At 42.7% G+C, this 20,642-nt stretch overlaps 1 protein-coding gene across 3 annotated transcripts; it reads right to left on the bottom strand.

Annotated features, from left to right (window-relative positions):
• Window positions 1-8,474: 8,474 nt before the first annotated feature.
• Window positions 8,475-19,630, bottom strand: ZSCAN31 (zinc finger and SCAN domain containing 31). 3 transcript variants are annotated; one of them, XM_061147343.1, is made up of 4 exons: window positions 19,537-19,630; window positions 12,765-13,238; window positions 11,805-11,955; window positions 8,475-11,284 (listed from the first exon to the last, which is right to left on the bottom strand). In XM_061147343.1, the coding sequence occupies exons 2-4, from the start codon at window positions 13,143-13,145 to the stop codon at window positions 10,509-10,511; spliced, it is 1,308 nt and encodes a 435-aa protein (XP_061003326.1). In that variant the 5' UTR covers window positions 13,146-13,238; window positions 19,537-19,630; the 3' UTR covers window positions 8,475-10,508. The 3 variants fall into 3 exon arrangements, with proteins under 3 accessions (XP_061003326.1, XP_061003327.1, XP_061003328.1); XM_061147344.1 differs by lacking the exon at window positions 19,537-19,630 and adding an exon at window positions 19,315-19,528; XM_061147345.1 differs by lacking the exon at window positions 19,537-19,630 and adding an exon at window positions 15,073-15,092.
• Between the last annotated feature and the right edge of the window lie 1,012 nt (window positions 19,631-20,642).

Here is a 20,642-nt window from a genome sequence, read left to right as displayed (position 1 = left end):
AGCTAGAGTAATCAAAACAATGTAATACTGGCACAAAAAACAGACATATGGATCAATGGAACAGAATAAAGAGCCCAGAAATAAACCTACACCTATGATCAAACTTCGACAAGAGGCAAGAATATACAAAGTAGAAAACAATCTTCAAGTGGTACTGGGAAAGTTGGACAGTCATGTGTACATCAATAAAGTTATAACACACCCTCATACCACATACAAAAATAAACTCAAAATGGCTTAAAGGCAAATATAAGACTTGACATCATAAAACTAGAAAAGCGTCTAGACAATTTATTCTCTGACATAAATCGTAGCACTTTTTCCTTAGGTCAGTCCCCCAAGTCAATAGAAATGAAAGCAAAAATAAACAGATGGGGCCTAATCAAACTTAACAAACTTTTGCACAGCAAATAGAAACATATAAGCTTTTGCACAATAAACAATAAACAAAATGAAAAGACAACCCATAGACTAGGAGAAAATATTTGCAAATAATGTGACTGACAAGCCACAAATTTGGCTTAATTTCCAAAATATACAAATAGCTCATACAACTCAGTAACAGAAAAATAACCCAATTGATAAACAGGCAGAAGACCTAAATAGACATTTCTCCAAGTAAGACAAAAGTCCAAAAGGCATGTGTGAAAAGATGCTCAACATTGCTAATTATTACAGAGATGCAAGTTAAAGCTACAATGAGGTATCACCTCACACCAGTCAGAATGGCTGTCATCAAAAAGTCCACAAATGGGTCTTCCCTGGGGCACAGTGAGTAAGAATCCACCTGCCATTACAGGAGACATGGGTCTGATCCCTGGTCTGGTAAGTGCCTCAAAGCAACTAATCCCATGCACCACAACTATTGAGCCTGTGCTCTCAAGCCCACGGGCTACAACTGCTGAGCCTGAGTGCCACAAATACTGAAGCACCTGCATGCCTAGAGCCTATGGTGTGCAACAAGAGAAGCCACCACAACGAGAAGCCCACACACTGCTACTAGAGAAAGTCTGTGTGCAGCGACGAAGACCCGGCATAATCAAAAATAAATAAAAAATTTAAAGACTACAAATAACAAATGTTGGAGATGATGTGGGGTGAAGGGAACCCTTCTGCACTGTTGATGGGAATGTAAATTGGTGCAGCCACTATGGAGCCTGGGCTTCCCAGGTGGCTGAGTGGTAAAGAATCTGCCTGCCAATGTAGAAGTCATGGGCAGATTTTCCTGAATTGGGAAAATCCCCTGGAGGAGGAAATGGCAGCCCACTCAAGTATTCCTGCCTGGAAAATTCCAGGGGTAGAGGAGCCTGGTGGGCTACACTCCATGGGGTCACAAAGAGTCAGATGTAACTGAGTACATACTATGAAGAACAGTATGGAGGTTCCTTAAAAAGCTAAAAATATAATCCAGCAATCCCACTCCTAGGCATATATCAAGAGAAAAACCCTAATTCAAAAAGACACATGTACCCCAGTGTTCATAGCAGCACTATTTACAGTAGTCAAGCCATGTTAGCAACCTAAATGTCCACTGAATGGATGGATAAAAAAGATGTGTTACATATATACAATGAAATACAACTCAGCCATAAAAAAGAATGAAGTAATTCCATTGGTGGAAACATGGATAGAACTAGGGATCATCATCCTAGGTGAAGTAGGTCAGAAAAACACAAAATCACTTATGTGGAATCTAAAATAGGATACAAATGAACTTATTTACAAAGCAGACTCATTGATATAGAAAACTTATAGTTACCAAAGGGGAGAGAGTGGGAGAGGGATAAATAAGGAGTTTGGGATTAGCAGATACACAGTACTATATGTAAAACAGGTAAACAACAATGTCCTACTGTATACAGCACAGGGAACTATATTCAATATCAAAATAATGGAACATAAAAATAACCACAGAATGGCACTGAATCCATAGTTGAAAATCAAGACAGATCCCATGAGGTCAGGAAGATCTAAATAAAACATAGGTGTCAGAGGCTGATGACCTGAGCATTGGTATAACCACTTCCGATTGTGTGTAGGCAGGGATGCTGAAGGAGTGTTCCATAAAGGGAAAACGAGGTGAAGCAGTGTCTTTGAGTACTGAAACGAAAAGTGTGTCCTGTTGGGGCTGTGGAAATTGGCAGCAGAAGTCAAAAGAGTCAAGAAAACAGGAAATATGGAGCAAATCAGGGTAACAATAGAATCATCATGAGAAGAAAGGCAAGGGTAGCAGTAAGGTTGACATAAAGCCTATGGTGAAAACTACTAAGGAGATTAAATGAGTCCAGGATTCAAGTCATCAGAGCAGGAAACCAAAGGAGAATACTTGGGTGGGGGGGGTGGGGGGAGTGAATGATGTGAACTGTGACTCTTTAATGCTAAAATTTAGTATTGATGAATTAGACAGATCTCACTCATTTCTGTGTGACATGCATTGCATTCCTTTCACACCCTAACCTGTACTTTCCCAATCCTGGCTGGATGGCAAGTAGTCCGACTTGAATTCTTTCAAAAGGCATGAAATTACCCACATGCTGAGGTGCAAGTGTAAGCCATGCATAATAATATCAGATTCACTTACTCCACACTCAGATGCTCAAATGTTATTTTCTTTAATTAATCTGTTATTCCTTGTGAAATACATCACTAAGGTGGATTGGCTTCTGCTTTCAGTGGAATGTCTGGTATCTATGTGAAAGTGTCAGCCACTCAGCTGTGTCCAGTTCTTTGCAACCCCATGGACTGTAGCCTGCCAGGCTCCTCTGTCCATGGAATTTCCCAGGCAAGAATACTGGTATCTACAAATACCCACTTACAAGAGTATTAATAGAATGCGGGTTTGAATTAAATGAGAAGGGACTTCCCTGGCAGTCCGATGGTTAAGACTGTCTCCAGCGCAGGGGGCATGGGTTCAGTCCCACTGGGCCACATGGCCAATACATAAACAAATGATAAATGACTAGTACAGATTACTTACAGAATAAACTCTTATTTCACTTTCTATCTTGATCTTTAGAGCCCTCTATACACCCTCTACTTGGCAGTTATCAAAGGCTGTATTCATTATCTCCCCCTTCCAAATGTGTTCTTCTCAAGGGCTCCATAATTAAATACATAAATGACTTCAGTACCCACCCGGGACCATAGATGTCATCTGTGATTCCTTCCTACCACCCACCTCTTAATCTCTCTTGAGTCTGTCTGTAGCTCTCCACCTGGCTCCCCTGACTATCATTTAGATCACAGTTCTGTGATATCAAGGGCTTCCCAGGTAGTGCAGTTGTAAAGAATTTGCCTACCAATGCAGGAGACAGATTCAATCCCTGGGTCCAGAAGATCCCCTGGAGGGTGAAATGGCAAACCACTCCAGTGGAAAATCCCATGGACAGAGGAGCCTGGCAGGCTATAATCCATGGGGTCGCAAAGAGTCTGACACGACTGAGGGACTGAGTTCACGCCTGCACACATACACACAGTGATGTCACCTGGCTGCCTGAACATGCACGCACACACTCTCTCTCTCTCTCTCACACACACACACACACACACACACACACACACACACACACATACTGTGATGTGGCCTGACTGCCCATCACAGCCTCCCTCCACCACCACCATGCACCCCACCCAAGCCTTTCACTGAACCACATCCACAGTGAGACCTCTAAAGAGCAAATCAGCACCAGCTATGCAGGAGGTAGAGACAGTGTAAGTAATATTTATAAACAGCATAAATGTGGCACCGGAAAGACTTTGCTTTGGGCAGAATACCCTCTCTGAGCCTGGCCTACACTCTTACCATGACCCTCAAAGTGGCTCCACAGTTAAGAAGAATCAGCGATCCAAGGGATATGGTGAGGGACTCTAGTCCTAAGACTAAGGCAGAACTGGCCCAGGCTAGCTATACACACCAGGACCTGCTCAGGAAGTGATGGAGAAATAAGCTAGAAGGAACCTAGTTCCCTAAGTGCTGGAACAGAACCCTGGCAATCGCCTTCCTCCAAAGTTTACACATGAGGACCTAAACTTCTGTCTTAGTGAAGTCATTGCTCCTGAGGGGAGAGAAGGTTGGGTCTCTGTTACTCCTATATCTCCCAGAGATGGCCAGACTCGGGCCCAAGGAAATCCTGGTAGCAGAAGTGCTGTTTGCAGACTTCCTGCTGTGAGGGACTCTTCCCTAGCAGGCTAGATTCCTGATTCTATGTGAAGCTGTTTTTTTCCACTTTGACTCGTGTAGCCCTTTTTTGTTCCAGAGGGAACTGGCATGACCACGACTGGGACTTCTCTTGCTTCTCCAGATAGTCCAGATAATTTAGTGGCAGGTTCACTCTACCTGAAGTCTGGGATTCAGCAGAACTCCCATTCAGTATCTTATGCTCCAGAGGTAGCCCAGTTTTTTTAATGACACATATATATACACACACACATACAAGTATACACATACACAAATGTACACACATATTAATATGGATTACTTAATAGATATTAGTTATAGGGCTAATATATAGACTGTAAAGAATTTCTACACATCAATAAGGAAAAGTTAGGGAATTCCCTGGCAGTCCAGGGGTTAGGACTCCATGCTCTCACTGTTGAGGGTCCAGGTTTGATCCCTGGTCAGGGAACAGAGACCTTCCACAATCCACATTGGTACAGCCTGGGGGAAAAAAAGGTTAAAAAGCCCAAAAGGAGGCTGGACAAAGGATATGAATCAGGAACTCACGAAGGAAGAAAGGCAAATGACCCATAAGCATATAAAGAGAGGCATAATTCCATTAATATTTGGAGATTAAAAATAAAAACAAGACACCATTACACACCTAACAGATTGGCAAGTATTTAAAAGTTTAACAAAATATTGGCAGGGATAAGGAATGTAAATTGGCACAGCCAATCTGGAGGTACTTAAATATCAAAAAGTAAAATGCATAAATGATGTGATATGTTAATTTTATCATCCCACTATCCTTGAGAACTAGAAGTCTTAACATGGGAGGAAAGTGTGGTAGGCAGGCTCTAAGATGTCCTCCAGTGACCACAGTTCCCAGTATTCAAAACCTTACATAATCCCAACCTCTAAATAGCGTGCTTCTAACCAATAGAATGGGCTTCCCTAGTGGCTCAGATGGTAAAGAATCTGCTTGCAATGCAGGAGACTTGGGTTCGATCCCTGGGTTGGGAAGATCCCCTGGAGGAGGGCATGGTAACCCACTCCAGGGTTCTTGCCTGGAGAATCCCCAAGGGCAGAGGAGCCTGGCGGGCTACAGTCTATGGGGTCACAAAGAGGCAGACACAGCTGAGCAACTAAGCACATACATCCAATATATACAGTAATGTTGAGGGGATGTCACTTCTGTGAATAGGTGACCAAAAACACTGTGATTTCTGTTTGGTAGCTGATGCTCACCACTGGGGATTTTGATGAAGCAAGCAATCATGATTTAAACAAAACACAATCTATAGACTGCAAGAGAATAGTTGCAAATGATGTGACCAATAGGGATGATTTCCAAAATACACAAACAGCTCGTGCAACTCAATAACAACAATAACAAACCCCAAGCAACCAAGTCAAAAAATGGACAGAAGATCTAAATAGACACATCTCCAAAGAAAACATACAGAGGGCCAAAAGGCACATAAAGTGTTCATCATCGCTAATTATTAGAGAAACACAGGTGATACAATGAGGTATCACCTCACACCAGCCAGAACAGCCATCATGAAAAAATCTACAAACAGTAAATGCTGGAGAAGGTGTGGAGAAAAGGGAACCTTTCCACAGTTGCTGGGAATGTAAATTGGTATAGCCACTATGAAGAACAGTATGGAGATTCCTTAAGAAACTAAAACTATGATCCTGCAAACTATATGATCCTGCAATCCCACTCCTGACATATATCTGGAGAAAAATATGGTTTGAAAGGATACATGCACCCCAACGTTCACTGCAGTGCTATTTACAATAGCCAAGACATGGAAAACCTGAATGTCTATCAATAGATGAATGGATAAGCAAGATGTGCTTACCATTGCACCACCTGGGAAGCCCCAGCAAATACAATGCAATAGGAAAAAAGAAATGAAGGGGAAATCTAATTGAAAGAGACAAGACCTATCAGTCAAACATATCTGGCAGATCATGGGGGTCCTGATTTAAGCAAACATTTAAAGACATGCCCTTCATGTCTTTCCACTTGGGCAGAGAGAGGTGAAGTAACTCACCTACAGCCACACCAGTGGACAGGAACAAACCACAGCATAGCAGCGCCCTGCCACCAAGAAGCAAACGTGTCTCTCCTTCTCCCACTCTTCAGCTTTTCCCGCTCCTCTTCCCATCCAGCTCTGGCTGCCTGTAGAGGTCCTGCACCTGGCTGTCCTCACTCCCCGTGTCTCCCATCCTATCACCATCATCATTAACATCACCTGACCTCCAGTAGTCCATCCATATATATTAACATAAAGAACTGGAATGTAAACACTTACTGGGTATGTAATGATATAAAGTAATCACTCCCTGGGTCTCCCGCCCCCCACCATTAGCATCACCTGACCTCCAGGAATCCATCCATTTCTTCCTCTTGTGCACCACCAGGGTATCTGTGCCACCCCCTCTCCCATTGCTTTCAAGACAGAGCTAGTCACATAAAATACTTGACACCTGCTTAAGTGGTTTCACCTACGTTTTCTGGTTAAGGAAGAACAACTTTCTGGGGGCTGGGGTAGGTGCTGTTGCTCAGTCGCTACGCTGTGACTGATTCTTTTCGGCCCCATGAACTGCAGCACGCCAGGCTTCCCTGTCTTTCACTATCTCCCTGAGTTTGCTTAAACCCATGTCCATTGAGTCAGTGATGCCATCCAACCATCTCATCCTCTGTCGCCCCCTTCTCCTCCTGCCCTCAATCCTTCCCAGCTGTGGGGGCTTGGGGAGGACGAAGTTTCAGGACGCTTAGTAGGAAACAGCACTGGACAGTCAGTCTCGAATACTTTGCTCAACTTCGCCTGCTTGGGAGGTGACAATCACTTCATGTCGCAAGCTCAGTTTACTCAACAGTGAATGTGAATGGTAAATAGCATGTCTTCCTTTTCTAGGGGGATGGTAAGGAGCACCTGTGAAACCCCAGGGGAAAGCTTTTTAGTCTACACCATAAGGCCTCTGCACCAGCCCATCCCCTTCCTGGGTCACCCTCCCATGCAGCACCAACTCCCTCACCTGCTCCAAACCTTAGCTCAAATGCCTCCTCCTCAGTGAAGCCTTCCCTGACCACCCGAGATAATGAAACCCCACTCCTTTATCCTGCTCCATTTTCTTCTGTTTCCAAAACACTTTATTACACTGTCATTTATTATGTGCTGTGCTTAGTCATTAGTCGTGTCCGACTCTTTGTGACCTCATAAACTGTTGCCCACCAGGCTCCTCTATCCATGGAATTTTCCAGGCAAGAATACTGGAGTGGGTTGCCATCTCCTTCTCCAGGGGAACTTCTGGACCCAGGGATTGAACTGGTGTCTCCTGCGTCTCCTGCACTGGCAGACGGATCCTTTACCACTGTGCCACCTGGGAAGCCTCATTTATTATACTTACTGTTTATTGTTTCTCTCAAGCAGGGTTCCCTGATGTGTCCTAAGTCCCTGCCACAGTGCCCACTGGCCCAAAGTGGTGCTCAGCAGATGCTGCTGACTGGCTGAGTGCCCTGCTCACTGCCTGAACTTCCCTTCTTTTCCAGATGCTCCTCTGCTCACAGGCACTGAAAATCCTTCATGTCACTGTCATGAGGCTGAATGCGGGAGTGTGTTATCAGCGACTAGAACACTTTGGACTAGACTGATGAAAGAGAAACTGGAAAAAAAAAAACAAAACACAAAACAAAAAAGCAACATTCCCCATTTCTCCCTTCGGTTTCCTTAGGTTGCAGGCCTGCCCTATCAGGCCCTTTCCTCCCACCTCCTCTCCTCCTCTGTGCTTTTCTCCTTTATGCCTTGGGCCTCTCTCTTATGGCTGCTTTCTCCTTCGTGAGCTTTCCTTTGCCTTTCTGGAAAGGTGAGACAGGAAAGGGCTGTCTGAGCCCTGGGGCTGGAATCTCAGAGGGACCAAACTGAAGGTCTGTGTTGAAGGTGAGTGTGGTCTGTAGTAGCACCCCAGCTGAGGACATGGAGCGGAGTCCTTGCCCTTGTGTCCTGAGATGCTGCAGGGGGCGGGGCCGTGAGGGCTGCAGGTCTGCACTGTGCTTGTAAACATGGACAGTTCCTTTCCCCTCACCCTGGGAGTTCATGTGAAGGGGAGAGAGGAGGCATAGCGGAAGCTCTGGAGCAGCGGCTTTTTCCTAAAGCAAACGTTCACAGGAACTGCTTAGACTTCCCAAGTGATGAATCTGCCTGTGCAGAGCAGAGAATTTTGCCTGGTTTCCCAAGCACCTCAGCCAGCTGCCCATTGCACTTCATGGGCATCTCACTCCTTTGAGGGTGGGGCTGGCAGTGGGGAGCACAGGTGTAGAGGCAACATGCAGACACAGGGGTTGCAGTGGGAGGATGAGAAGGAAATGGATTTGCCTGACACCTCTAGCTGTAGAAGGACCATCAGGACCGTCTGGGGTCCTGATATTCAAATGTGCTCCATGAACCAGCAGCATCAGCATCACTGGGAGTTTGTTGAAAATGCAGATTCCTGGGCTCCACCATTACCTTTTGAATTAGAATCTATTTTAACAAGATTCCAGGTGATTTGTAGATACTCTAAAATTCAATAAGCACTGTTCTGGGGACTTCCCTGGTGGTCCAGTGTTTAAGCCTCCGTGCTTCTACTGCAGGAGGCATAAAGTTCCATCCCTGGTCAGGGAGTTAAGATCCTGCATGCCCTGAAGTTAGGCTAAAAAAAAAGCACTATTTTAAATAGTCTGCATTTAGCTAATGTTCTGTTTCCAAATGAAACAGTCAAGGAATTTTAGTTTTTGTTGTTTTTATGGCCCCCAAGCTATAAGGAAAACCAAATACATATATATACACACACACATATATATATTTACATATATATATATACACACACATATATAGGCTTAACTTTTTTAAAACAAACTTTGAAGACATACTTAGCACAGTGTATTTTTAAGTTGAACTTATAGTTCCTTTCTTTTGAAATTCTGATTAAGATTTTGACGGTGGAGAAAAGTATGAGACTGTCAGCAGAGGCATTTAACATTCCATTTGGTTCAAACAGGATACTTAAAATTCCACCTATATTCATTAGATGGTATTATTTCTTAGGTAAATCACAGTGCACATTTATTGAATTATAGTTTCAGTGCTTTACAAGTCTGTATTAATCTCATGTATCCTATGAGAAGGGTACTCTTATCCCCTATTAAATTTATAGATAGGGAGACTGTACATAGGGACATTTAATTAAACTGCCCAAGGTCACAGAGCTCACAGATGGAGAGGCAGATACTGAACCTGGACAGTGTGGTGCCAAACTTGTGTGTTTAACCCTGACAGTAAATGGCCTGGACCTGCTGGTCTCCCGAGTTAAGCATAAGCTGCCTGAGGTCAGAGGCTCCATTTCTTTATAACCTCAATGATGCTGCTTACAGTGGCCTTCCACCTGGCTAAACATCTAAAGCCTGTGACAGAAAAGGCTATGAATAAAACAGGCACATTGCAAAGGGTTTATTATTATTATTATTGGCCTCATCACATGGCATGTGGGATCTTAGTTCCCTGACTAGGACTTGAGCCTGTGCCCCCTGCATTAGGAGTGTGGAGTCTTAATCACTGGACCACCAGGGAAGTTCCACAAAGGTCTTAAAGTATCATTTGACTCGTTATTTATAACAAAAATGGGAACCTTAAATATAGCAATGACCTGCACTGAGAATTTGGAGTTCAATATCAAAATGGGACATGAATTTCTAAACCATCAAATCTATAGGCTTCACACCAGGGATAATGCTGCTTAGTAAATGAGTTTGCCAACCATTCTGATGAAAGTATCAAAGAGAACATCCATTACATTCCTGGGGAGATTGTTGACAATGATAATGATTTTCTATAGGAATAGGAACAATTCTTATTCCCCCAAACCTTATTGTGTTTAAAATGTCACTTTTACAAAAAAAAAAAAAAAAAACAAAAAAAACCCAAGAAACAAAAAACTCACCTCTGAATATCCTTTAAGTATATACACAAATGCTAGTCATTTAGAGTTGTTCAATATTAAGTATTACTCAATAATGGCCCCTACATACCAATTTATTTCCAGGTAAGATTTGGTTGCTTTAAGGGAAATTGTTAGAAATGAACCAAGGGATAGGGAAGAAAGAAGCTGCCCAGCAAGTGCCCACATGCCCACACCCACAGTCATCCACTCAGGAGACAGCAGCACGTGGTCTGCAAAAAAATCATGCATTCCAAAGCAAAATAAATTTCATAAGAGTAAAATAAGCCATTTGAATATCTTACTTTCCCAAGGATCACCTCACTGAAGGGCCCTGGTGGTCCATAGGGTTAGTTTAGTCCAATTTGACAACAGTATGGATTCTAAAATGCCTAATGAGGTTGCAATGATGACTGAAAGCTTTCCCACACTCATCACACTTATACGGTCTCTCTCCAGTGTGGCTTCTCTGATGTTTGATAAGGAGTGTTCGACTACGAAAGCTTTTACTGCACTGACTGCACTGATAGGGTTTCTCACCAGTGTGGATTCGGAGATGCTGGAAAAGCCCGGCATTCTGACTGAAGGCTTTTCCACACTCGTTACAGCGATAGCGCTTCTCTCCAGTGTGTATCCTCTGATGCTGAACAAGGTACGAGCTCAGGCGGAAGGCTTTCCCACACTCTTCACATTCATATGGTTTTTCCCCCGTGTGGATCCTTCTGTGTCTAATGAGGCCATTGCTGGCACTGAAGGCTTTCCCGCAGTCCTTACATTGATAGGGTTTCTCTCCAGTGTGGCTCCGCTGATGTTCAATCAGGCCTGACCTCTGGCTGAAGGTCTTTCCACATTCTCTGCATTCATATGGCTTCTCCCCAGTGTGGATTCTCTGGTGCTGAATGAGAACTGAACTCTGAGTAAAGCTTTTCCCACACTCATTGCACTTGTGACGTCTCTCTCCAGTGGGCTGTCTGCTCTGTTTTTCTGCCCTGCTCTCACGTTTACACACTTCTCTATTTTCAGAATCTAAAGGAACATCTCTTTGGAGTCTGCTATTCTCAAAATGTCCCATTTCTTTTAAGACTTCCAGTTTTGATGTCAAGTCCTGGTTTTCAAGTACAGTTTCACCATCTAGAATAATAAATAGATCATGTCATTTTTTTCCTTTATGAAAGAGTATAACCATAGGATGGGAAAGGGGAAGATTCATGTCAAATATACACATTTTAGGATCCAAAACTGGCAGTGTATTATAACAACCTAAATAGAGATATGGAGACAAAGTAAGGGGTAACCAGCACCTGCTGAAATGGCTGGAGGAGGTCACGCAGACAAGGTGAGGCTTCTAGAGAAAATGTACGCAAGCAGGCACTGTGAAGGGCTTACTACAAAGCAGGTGCTGCTCTAAATGTTTTATGTATATTAACTTATGAAATCTTCAAATGACTCTCTGACTCTGATTATTTCCGTTTTACAAATGCATAAACTGAAGGCACAGGAAGGTTACTTGACCTGTTCGATGTCACATAGCTTCTAAGTAGCAGTGCTTAAATTCTAACTGAAACAATTTGGCCCCAGAGTCCACAGTCTCAACTATTACCCTATATTGGACCACCAGAGATCCTCTGAATGGACCTGAAAATGTCCTTACCTTGTTCTCCAAATTTGTGGAGCCCAAAAGATTCACATTTGAGCTGTGTCACCATGGACTGAAGCTGGAAAGCTGTTGATTCCTGCTTGGCCTTCAAATGCACTGCATCCCCTGAGAGCATTTCAGCAAGTCCATGTTCACGATCTGGGGCCTGAAGGCAGGTAGGTATATTTGGGTTGATAAGCAAAGGACTACTGGAACCTGGACTCACAATCAATGAGAGAGCTCATATGGAACTGTATGAGACATTTTATGCAACTGCACAGTGGAAAGCCCAGAGTTTAATTCCACACCCAAAAGCAGAAGGGGGAGAACAAGAGTGGCCCAATGAGGTGTGATGGTTTAAAATATGTTCGTAAGCTCTTCAATGTTATTTCCACTATAAGGTGGAGCCTGATTTCTCTCCCCTTGAGTGAGAGCTATACTTAAAATGGCTCATTTCTACTGAATAGAATGTATGGCAGAAATCATTGTATATAACTTCTGAGACTAAGTCATAAAACTGTGAGGATTCATCCTTATCCTCTCTTCCTCTATTTCTGTCTCTCTCCCAGGGAAGCCAACTGACATGTTGTGAGGACACTCAATGAGCCCTAAGGAGAAACCCAGTAAAGACCCCTGCCAACAACCAGTGAGGAACCAAGGCCCCCTACCAACAACCATGGGAGTGAGCCATCTTGAAAGTGGATCCACCAGCTGCAGTAGGTCTTCAGGGGACTATAATCTTGGTTGACATCTTCACTGCAACCTCATGACATATCCTCCTTAAGTGGCTCCCGAAACCTGACTCAGAAACTTGGAGGTAATATTTGTTTTTTTTAAGCCATTAAAGCTTAGGGGATTACTTGTTACCCAGCAACAGAGAACTAATACACATGGCTACAACCAACCAACCTGGGTCACCAAACTTCACCCTTCATTTCATAGTCTATGTCCAGAAGGCCACCTTCTTCCTCTCACCTGGTTCTCTGGCTCACTGAGCTCTCGCTCCAGGTCTTCAACTGCAGCCACTGCCTCCTCCCCACTCTTGGGATGGTGCTCACGTACCCAGGCCTGGAGCTCCTCAGGCAGGATGGTCAGGAACTGTTCCAGCACCAGGAGCTCCAGGATTTGCTCCTTGGTATGTGTGTCTGGCCTCAGCCACTGATGACAGAGTTCCCGAAGCCGGCTCAGTGCTTCTCGGGGACCAGGAGTCTCTTGGTAACAAAAGTGTCTAAAAAGTTGGCGGGAGGCTTCCTGGCCAGAAAAGTTGTTCTCTCGAAGGTAGGTTTCTTGGTCCCAGATAGGGTCCTCCTCCACCTTCACAATCTTAAGTCCATCCTGTTCCCCTGCTGAAGCCATTCTGGGATTAACTTAGAAGGGCTCAATCCAGTCTGGGGTGGAGATATAACTGATTTAAGATCCTCTGATTTAATCTTCTTCAGGAGGATGCACCTGATGAGAAAAATTATGTCTTAATGAAATAAGTAATGGGGAAAAAAACAGTATAAGAACAATAATATCATGCTATCATTCATGTTAATAAAAGGTATACACATGTATGTTTAGAAACTGAAATTTTAAAAAACGCATGAGGCAGAATACATTACTGACCCCATTCTTCACCCTTCCCTGTAGACATGGACTTTGTTGTGTGCTCCTGCTGTGATTCTGGGTTCAACACATGACCTGACTTGGCCAGTGTAATACTAACAAGTGTGACAGAAGCTACTGTGATTGCTCTTGCATGCCTGTGCCCTCTATAACTGCTAAGAGGATATACTGGCTTTCAGATGGAGCAGATGAGATCATCCTAGGTCAGCTAACAGCCAGATAACCTCCCCTCCTCCTGCCCCACCCCAACATGTGAGTGACTCCAGCTGAGATCTGCAGAGCTCACAGCTGACTGCAGATGTACAATTAAGTGCTGCCTAGATCACCAAACCCAACAGACTCATGTATTAAATAAATGTTTATTGTTGTTATCCTGCCAAAGACTTGTAACTGTTTGTTACACCACATTATTATGGCAATGAAAAACTATTACAAAGGGATGGCCTCTGGGAAGGGAACTAGGTAACTTAAGAGAGGAAGGACATTTTACTTTTCACATAATACCCTCTATATTTTTTCTGATTCTTGAGTCATTTGAAATAAAGTACTTATTCCAAAAAAAAAAAAACAAAGGGACTCCCTGGTGGTCCAGGGTTAAGAATCTGCCTTGCAGTGAAGGGGATGTGGGTTCAATTCCTGGTCGGGGAACTAAGATCCTGCATGCTGCAGAGCAACTGAGCCCACATGCCACAATTAGAAGTCTACAAAAAGAGAAGATCCCAAGTGCTGCAACTAAGACCCAAGGAAGCCAAATTAATTAAATTTTAAAAAGAAAAGAAACAAGAGGCTTTAACCAAATGTCTATAGAGCAAAGAGTAGGAAAAACATAATTCTGACAAAGTGTGAAGCAGTGAAACAATGTGGCTTAGGAGCAAGTACATTTGAATTGGGCCTGAAGTAACTAACAGAAATTAGTCAGGCAGAGAAAGGGCCCTGGCAGGAGATTCAACATCACAGGCCAAGCAAACAACAGACTCTAACCCTAACCCATTTAACATGCATTAGAGGATAAACAGGAGAAGGCAATGGCACCCCACACCAGTACTCTTGCCTGGAAAATCCCATGGACGGAGGAGCCTGGTGGGCTTCGGTCCATGGGGTCGTGAAGAGTCGACATGACTGAGCGACTTCACTTTCACTTTTCACTTTCACACATTGGAGAAGGAAATGGCAACCCACTCCAGTGTTCTAGCCTGGAGAATCCCAGGGATGGGGTCGCACAGAGTCGGACATGACTGAAGTGACTTAGCAGTAGCAGCAGCAGAGGATAAACAACAGAATGGACACAGCTGAAGAGTAACAGTGATTATGAGAATACTGAGACTTTACTCTGAATGCAACAGGAGATTATAAAATATGAAAGAGCAGTTAAGGAGAGAGAATATTTCATATATATATCTTGTTAACTGCTCTTTCATACATATAATATATAAATATATATACATATTATAATATAAAATATTAAGACACTACAACATTAATATACAGGAGCTTCAGAAAAGAATATAGTGAATGACTGAGAAATAATAGTTGATGAGAAAAAATTAAGAATTTTCTAGAAATGAAGGCCTGACTTCACAGATCAAGAGTGCACACCTAGACATAATAGCGTGAAACTGAAATCTATTGAGGATAAAGAGACAATCTTAATAGCTACCAGAGGAAAAGAGATTACCTGTGAAGGAAACACAGCAAAGTGCTCACTAACACAGTCTAGAAGGCAATCAGAGTGGAGAAATGACTGTTAATACAGAATTTACCCCGAGCTAAATATAAGTAAATAGAGCAAAATGAAGTCATTTACAACCCACAAACACTTCCTACGAGAGTAAGTAAAGGATATGTTCAGCAAAGAAAGGTGAACTCAGAAAGAAGGTATGAAATAGAGGAAACAACAAAAGCTCAAGAACTGACAAAATATGGTGATAAATTTAAATGATTACGGGGGGAAATCTCTTGTAATTTATTCACTCACATGTAAAATGATGTACATAAAAGGTTATTTACTGCAGCACTGTTTGTGAGACAAAGGTTGGAAACAACCCAAATGGCCACTAAGATGGGACTAGGTAAATAAATTATAGTAATCCATGTAGTAATCCACAACTACTGCTATGCAGTTTTTTGAAAAGAGGAAGCTCTTTATGTACAGATACGAAAGGATGGGCAAGATCCATTTAGTGAAAAAAGCAGGGTACAGAGTCACCATGAAAAATACTAACAAAAAGGAAAGGGAAAGAAAAAAATATACATATATATATATATGTATTTGGATACCTGAGCAACATTACTTGCCCTGTGAATGGGAAATAAGTGGTTGGGAGCAGGTATGGTGTGGAATTTTTCAATGGATAACCCTTATTACATTTTTTACATGAGAATATTTTACTACACAAAAGGGGAGGAATATAAAACTAAAATTCTTTATAATAACAAGATGTGGTAGGTGGTCAGTTCAGTAGCAAGAGTGTATTAATGCCTTTGGTGTCAGGAGAATAGAGATACTGAACAACAGACTTCATTTTAAAAATTCTAAAAGTAAATACACATCTTATAATTTAAGGGTAAATCAACAAGGACTTGGAGCAAATGGAACTCTCATACATTGATATGATAGTTTAATGGATACAACCACTTTGGAAAAATCTTTAGAACTATCTCTTAAAGCTTGAGAATAAAAATGTTCTGCAGTTGTGGTATCAAGTAGCCCAGAACTGATGTATTCAATCAACAATTCATTTCAGAGAACACATTTTTGTAAGTCCATCAATTAGTGACAACCCATAGCTTTCAAAAATCAGTTAGTCGGGAATGACTTGTTCCAATCAACAGCTCTGAGTGCCAACTAATGAACAAGTTTGTCCCATGAAACCATGTCTCCACAGATGTCAGCCCACTGAACCCCATGCTTCTCAAAACCCTTATGTAAGAGCGGCAACCTCTTCTGTACCTAGTGAGGACTGTACCTAGGTCCTGGTGAGAGGATCTCTTCAGCTGTCTTTTCATTTCAGATACTGAGTGATGGTCTCAACATTTTTTGACAAGATGAATGTCTGTGTACCCCTTGATCCAGTAATTCCACTGTTGGATTTATACCCCAAAGAAACAAGTGCTTATGCCCACTAAAAGCTAAAAATACAGGAATATTCAGAGCAGTTTTATTCAAAATAGTTCCAAACTAGAAATAACCCAACTGTCCCTCAACCCTCAACTTGCAGAATAAATAGAGTAGAACTGTGGTAGGCAGAATTCTAAGACTGCCCTATGATCTCCATCATGTTATCATGTCCCTTAAGATTCTTAGTTTACATGATAAAAGGTATTATTAAGATGTAATTAAGTTTAGCAATCAGTTGACCTTAGGAGGTCTCTAGGTGGGCCTAACCTACTACATAACTCCTTTAACAGCAATTTTTTTTTAGCAGAAGAGGAAGTCAGAGAGTTGAAGCATGAGAAGGATTAGATACACAACCACTGACTTGCTGATGGAGGGAGCCACCTGTAAAGGAATGCAGGCAGCCTCTAGAAGCTGAGACCTGTCCCCCAGGGGCAGCCAGCAAGGAAAGGGAGACCTTAGTCCTACCATGGACTTCAGTTCTACAACGGAAAGAAACTGAATTCTGTAACTGGTTTAAGACTCTTGTATTTTCAAAACACAGTCAATAAATTTGGTGCTATTTACATTAACTACTCAAAGTTTTCCTTTTTGATTCCTTCTGCTGTCCTGCTTCTCCAGTACTCTTGCCTGGAAAATCCCATGGATGGAGGAGCCTGGTAGGCTTCAGTCCATGGGGTCGCTAAGAGTCAGGCACGACTGAGCAACTTCACTTTCACTTTTCACTTTCACGCACTGGAGAAGGAAATGGCAACCCACTCCAGTATTCTTGCCTGGAGAATCCCAGGGACAGAGGAGCCTAGTGGGCTGCCGTCTATGGCGTCGCACAGAGTCGGACACGACTGAAGTGACTTAGCAGCAGCAGCAGCTATCCTGCTTCATGGCTCTGTTCCAGGGAGAAGGAGTCCCTGTGTTGCTGGAACTTTCACTCTAATGGGGAAGATTTAAAAAAATTAATTAACAGCAACAACAACAAAAGTAAGGAGGCAGATAAAATAATGAGCAGTTGTAATAAGTACTGTGAGGAAAACCAACCAGCATCAAGTTATCAAATAAATGTAGGACCTATTAAGATAGGGTGATGAGAGGTGAGGTAGCTAATGAGCCTTAAGAACAGTAAGGACTGAAATCTGCAGAGCAGAGGTGGGGGGTAGGGAGAGAACTGTTCAAAACCCCCGACAGGACATAGAAGTTTATTTTTTATTCTAAAGGCACAGGAAAGTCACTGAAGGCACATAGGAGGGTCAGTGACGAGACCAGGTTTATGTTTTAAGAAGCTCTGCTACTGGATAGTAAGTGAGCTAAGGGAATGAAGATGGAGGCAAGAGTGGAAGAAGAAAAGGCAAGCACTGAAAGGGTGGAGGCTAGTGCACTGGATCCAAAAGACAGCCACTTAGGTATAATGTCAATACATTCATCAAATTAACTTTGAAAAAATACAACTGAGAGGCAAAAGAGCTTAACTTTTGTTTGAAAAAAGAGCTTTAATCTTTGGGCAGACATTTACGAGCTGTGCTAAGAGCTGGGTATACACAGGAATTTATAACTCATGGGGATAAAATTATAATACAGTGAAAGCCATAATCTTGAAGATGTGTACAAGGAAGTAGGACAATTCATCCTAAATTCAAGATTCAGTTTCTATGTATTACATGTTATCCACAAAGGGGACTCACTTCAAAAATATTCACTAAGTGCCTATATGTGTCAGGCAGCAAGTATATGATAAAAGAGTGATACAATTACAGAATCTGAAGTGTCCTCATCTTCCTTAATTGAACTAAAAAAACCACGAGGTGGCAGAAAGAGTGTACAAGAGCGTTTCTCTTTCTTTTTTCTGACACCACACGTGGCCACCCACCGATCGTAGTTCCTTCACCTGGGTTCTAACCTGTCCTCTGCACTGCAACAGCCAGATCCTAACCACTGGACCGCCAGGGAATTCCTGAGCTTTTTTTATTAGCTTCAGCATATTAGCAATTACGAAGAGATAATGAAAATAATAAACCACCTGCGTTGTAAAATAAATTCCAAAGGAAAACTGATCACAATGGCAAAGAAAAAATACCATGAGGAAACTGGCACATTCGGAAATGGAGCTACTCTAGGAAAGGACTGGAATATCCTTCAACCAGGTAATAGGGTGGGGAGAAAGGAGGAGATGGATTATTGTTATTGTTTAGTCGCTAAGTCGTGACCGAGACTTTTGAGACCCCCATGGGCCAAAGCCTGCCAGGCTCCTCTGTCTGTGGAATTTATTTCCCAGGCAAGAATACTGGAGTGGGTCGCTATTTCTTTTTCGACCCAGAAGGGGAACCCACATCTCCTATATTGGCAGGCAGTTTCTTTACCACTGAGCCATCAGGGAAGCCCAAGGGAAGCATAGGACTGTTTTAAATTAAGAGACTTAACTACATGCAACGAATGGTCTTTAATTGGGCCCTAGTTGGTGTAAACCAATGGCAAAAAACACCTGTAGGACAACGAGGGTAAATTTGAATACGCAGTAGATGTCAGGTAATATTAGGGAATGCGCTTACGTTTAGTTGGGTGTGTTGATACTGGGGTTATGATTTGTGTATGTAAAATGTCCTTAAGTTTCAGAGATGCACATACGAAACTATTTAAGCGTGACAAGTCACGATGCTTGTAATTTATTTTGAAATATTTAAAGAAAAAATAGATGCGATAAATACTGTTTAATGTTAACACTTGTTAAATAAAAGCGATGGGTATATAGGAAGTTGGGCTTTTGACAGGGAGCGAAAGCAACTTCCGGAAGCCCTTCTTCCACGTCCTCACCTCGGGTCTGGTCACAAAGCTCCGCCTCCACAAGGGGGTCTTCTCCAACGACCCCAGCGGGGGCAGGGACGGGACCTCCTTCTACCCGAGGCGTGTGTCCAGGTGACCACGAGAGGCTGGCGGGGGCCACGCCCGCGCAGACGTCCCCTCCTCACCTACTCCAAGGCACCTATCTTAATCTTCCTGGGGCGGGCGAGTCGGAACGAAGCGCCTGAGACTCACCTTCGAGATCGCGGGAGCTCCAGGTCCGCAGCTCAGGTAGCATCACTCAGAAAACCTACAAAGGCCGGAAGTACGTCATCGTCCCGCGCTCCATCGCCGAGCAGCCCCTTCCCTGCTAGGAGCATTCTTGTACTCTCTAGGAGCTCCGGAGGTTAATGCACTTGGTGACTACTTCGTCACAAAGCTCGGAGCCAGAAATCCAGCCCTAGGAGGGGAAACCCCCGCCCCCCGAGATTTCTGTGCTGAGTGGTTCCGGGCATCTAGAAGTCAATGGTCCTAGTAACGCAAAATGTTAGGGCCGGAAGGGACTTCATTGTTCCTCCTGTTACCATCCATTCCTTCCCGAGGCTCTCCCCTAACTGTGGTCCGTTTAACACCACAAAGGAGAGATGGTAGCTGTGGTTGGGTTTTTTGTTTGTTTTTAACTCTCAAACTGTTTTCTAGAATCGCAGTCTAGAAGGAGACACACAGGCACATAAACCAGTGTACAGCTGGTTTGTATGTGAAATGAAAGAAAAATGAAGTAAATGTAAGTCGATTAGGATAGTCCCTGGACCATAGTAAATGCTGCAGGTATATTATATGTTAAGAAGTTGAATTTTTTTTAATCCATTTTTAATCCATTAAATCCATTAAATTTAATCCATTTAATTCTCTCTGAAAGCATTCTTTGTGTCAAAGTTTTCCTCTAAGGACTGGACATAATAATGAACACAGGTCTTGACTCTTACAAAGCTTAAAAGAGAAATATAGACACTGGGAGATCTGGTATATATAATTTGAGTGAAACATAGGCATGAAAGTGGAAAATCACATATTACAAATTTTGAAGTCTTAAAAACATCGCAAACATGAAAGTCAGAAAAAAAATTTTATTAATTGCCTGACAAACGTCTATAATAATTTTTAACTAAATTTTTGACTTTATATTCTTGAACTGTCTTTTAATGTTAATTTTGTAATTTAATTTTTCTAGAAAGAATGAAAAGATATGTAGTCTATCCTCTAGCATAGCTGATTATTTTAAATGCTTGGTATCTGGGTAACCCTCTATCGAGTTCTTTCAGTTATGAGCTACAAGATGTTAGGATGTTTTAAGTTTTTTG

This window comes from Dama dama, chromosome 7 (genome assembly GCF_033118175.1).
Source record: "Dama dama isolate Ldn47 chromosome 7, ASM3311817v1, whole genome shotgun sequence".
In the NCBI taxonomy this organism is placed as follows: Eukaryota; Metazoa; Chordata; class Mammalia; order Artiodactyla; family Cervidae; genus Dama; species Dama dama.
This window is presented reverse-complemented; position numbering and strand designations above follow the sequence as displayed.

What these genes read in the sequence shown, in the direction of transcription:
- ZSCAN31 (XM_061147343.1), bottom strand. Translation starts at nt 13,145, where the DNA reads ATGGCTTCAGCAGGGGAACAGGATGGACTTAAGATTGTGAAGGTGGAG. An exon ending in TCAGTGAGCCAGAGAACCAG is followed by an intron (nt 11,956 to 12,764) that starts GTGAGAGGAAGA and finishes ACCTGCCTTCAG; the next exon opens with GCCCCAGATCGTGAACATGG. An exon ending in CCACAAATTTGGAGAACAAG is followed by an intron (nt 11,285 to 11,804) that starts GTAAGGACATTT and finishes TTATTATTCTAG; the next exon opens with ATGGTGAAACTGTACTTGAA.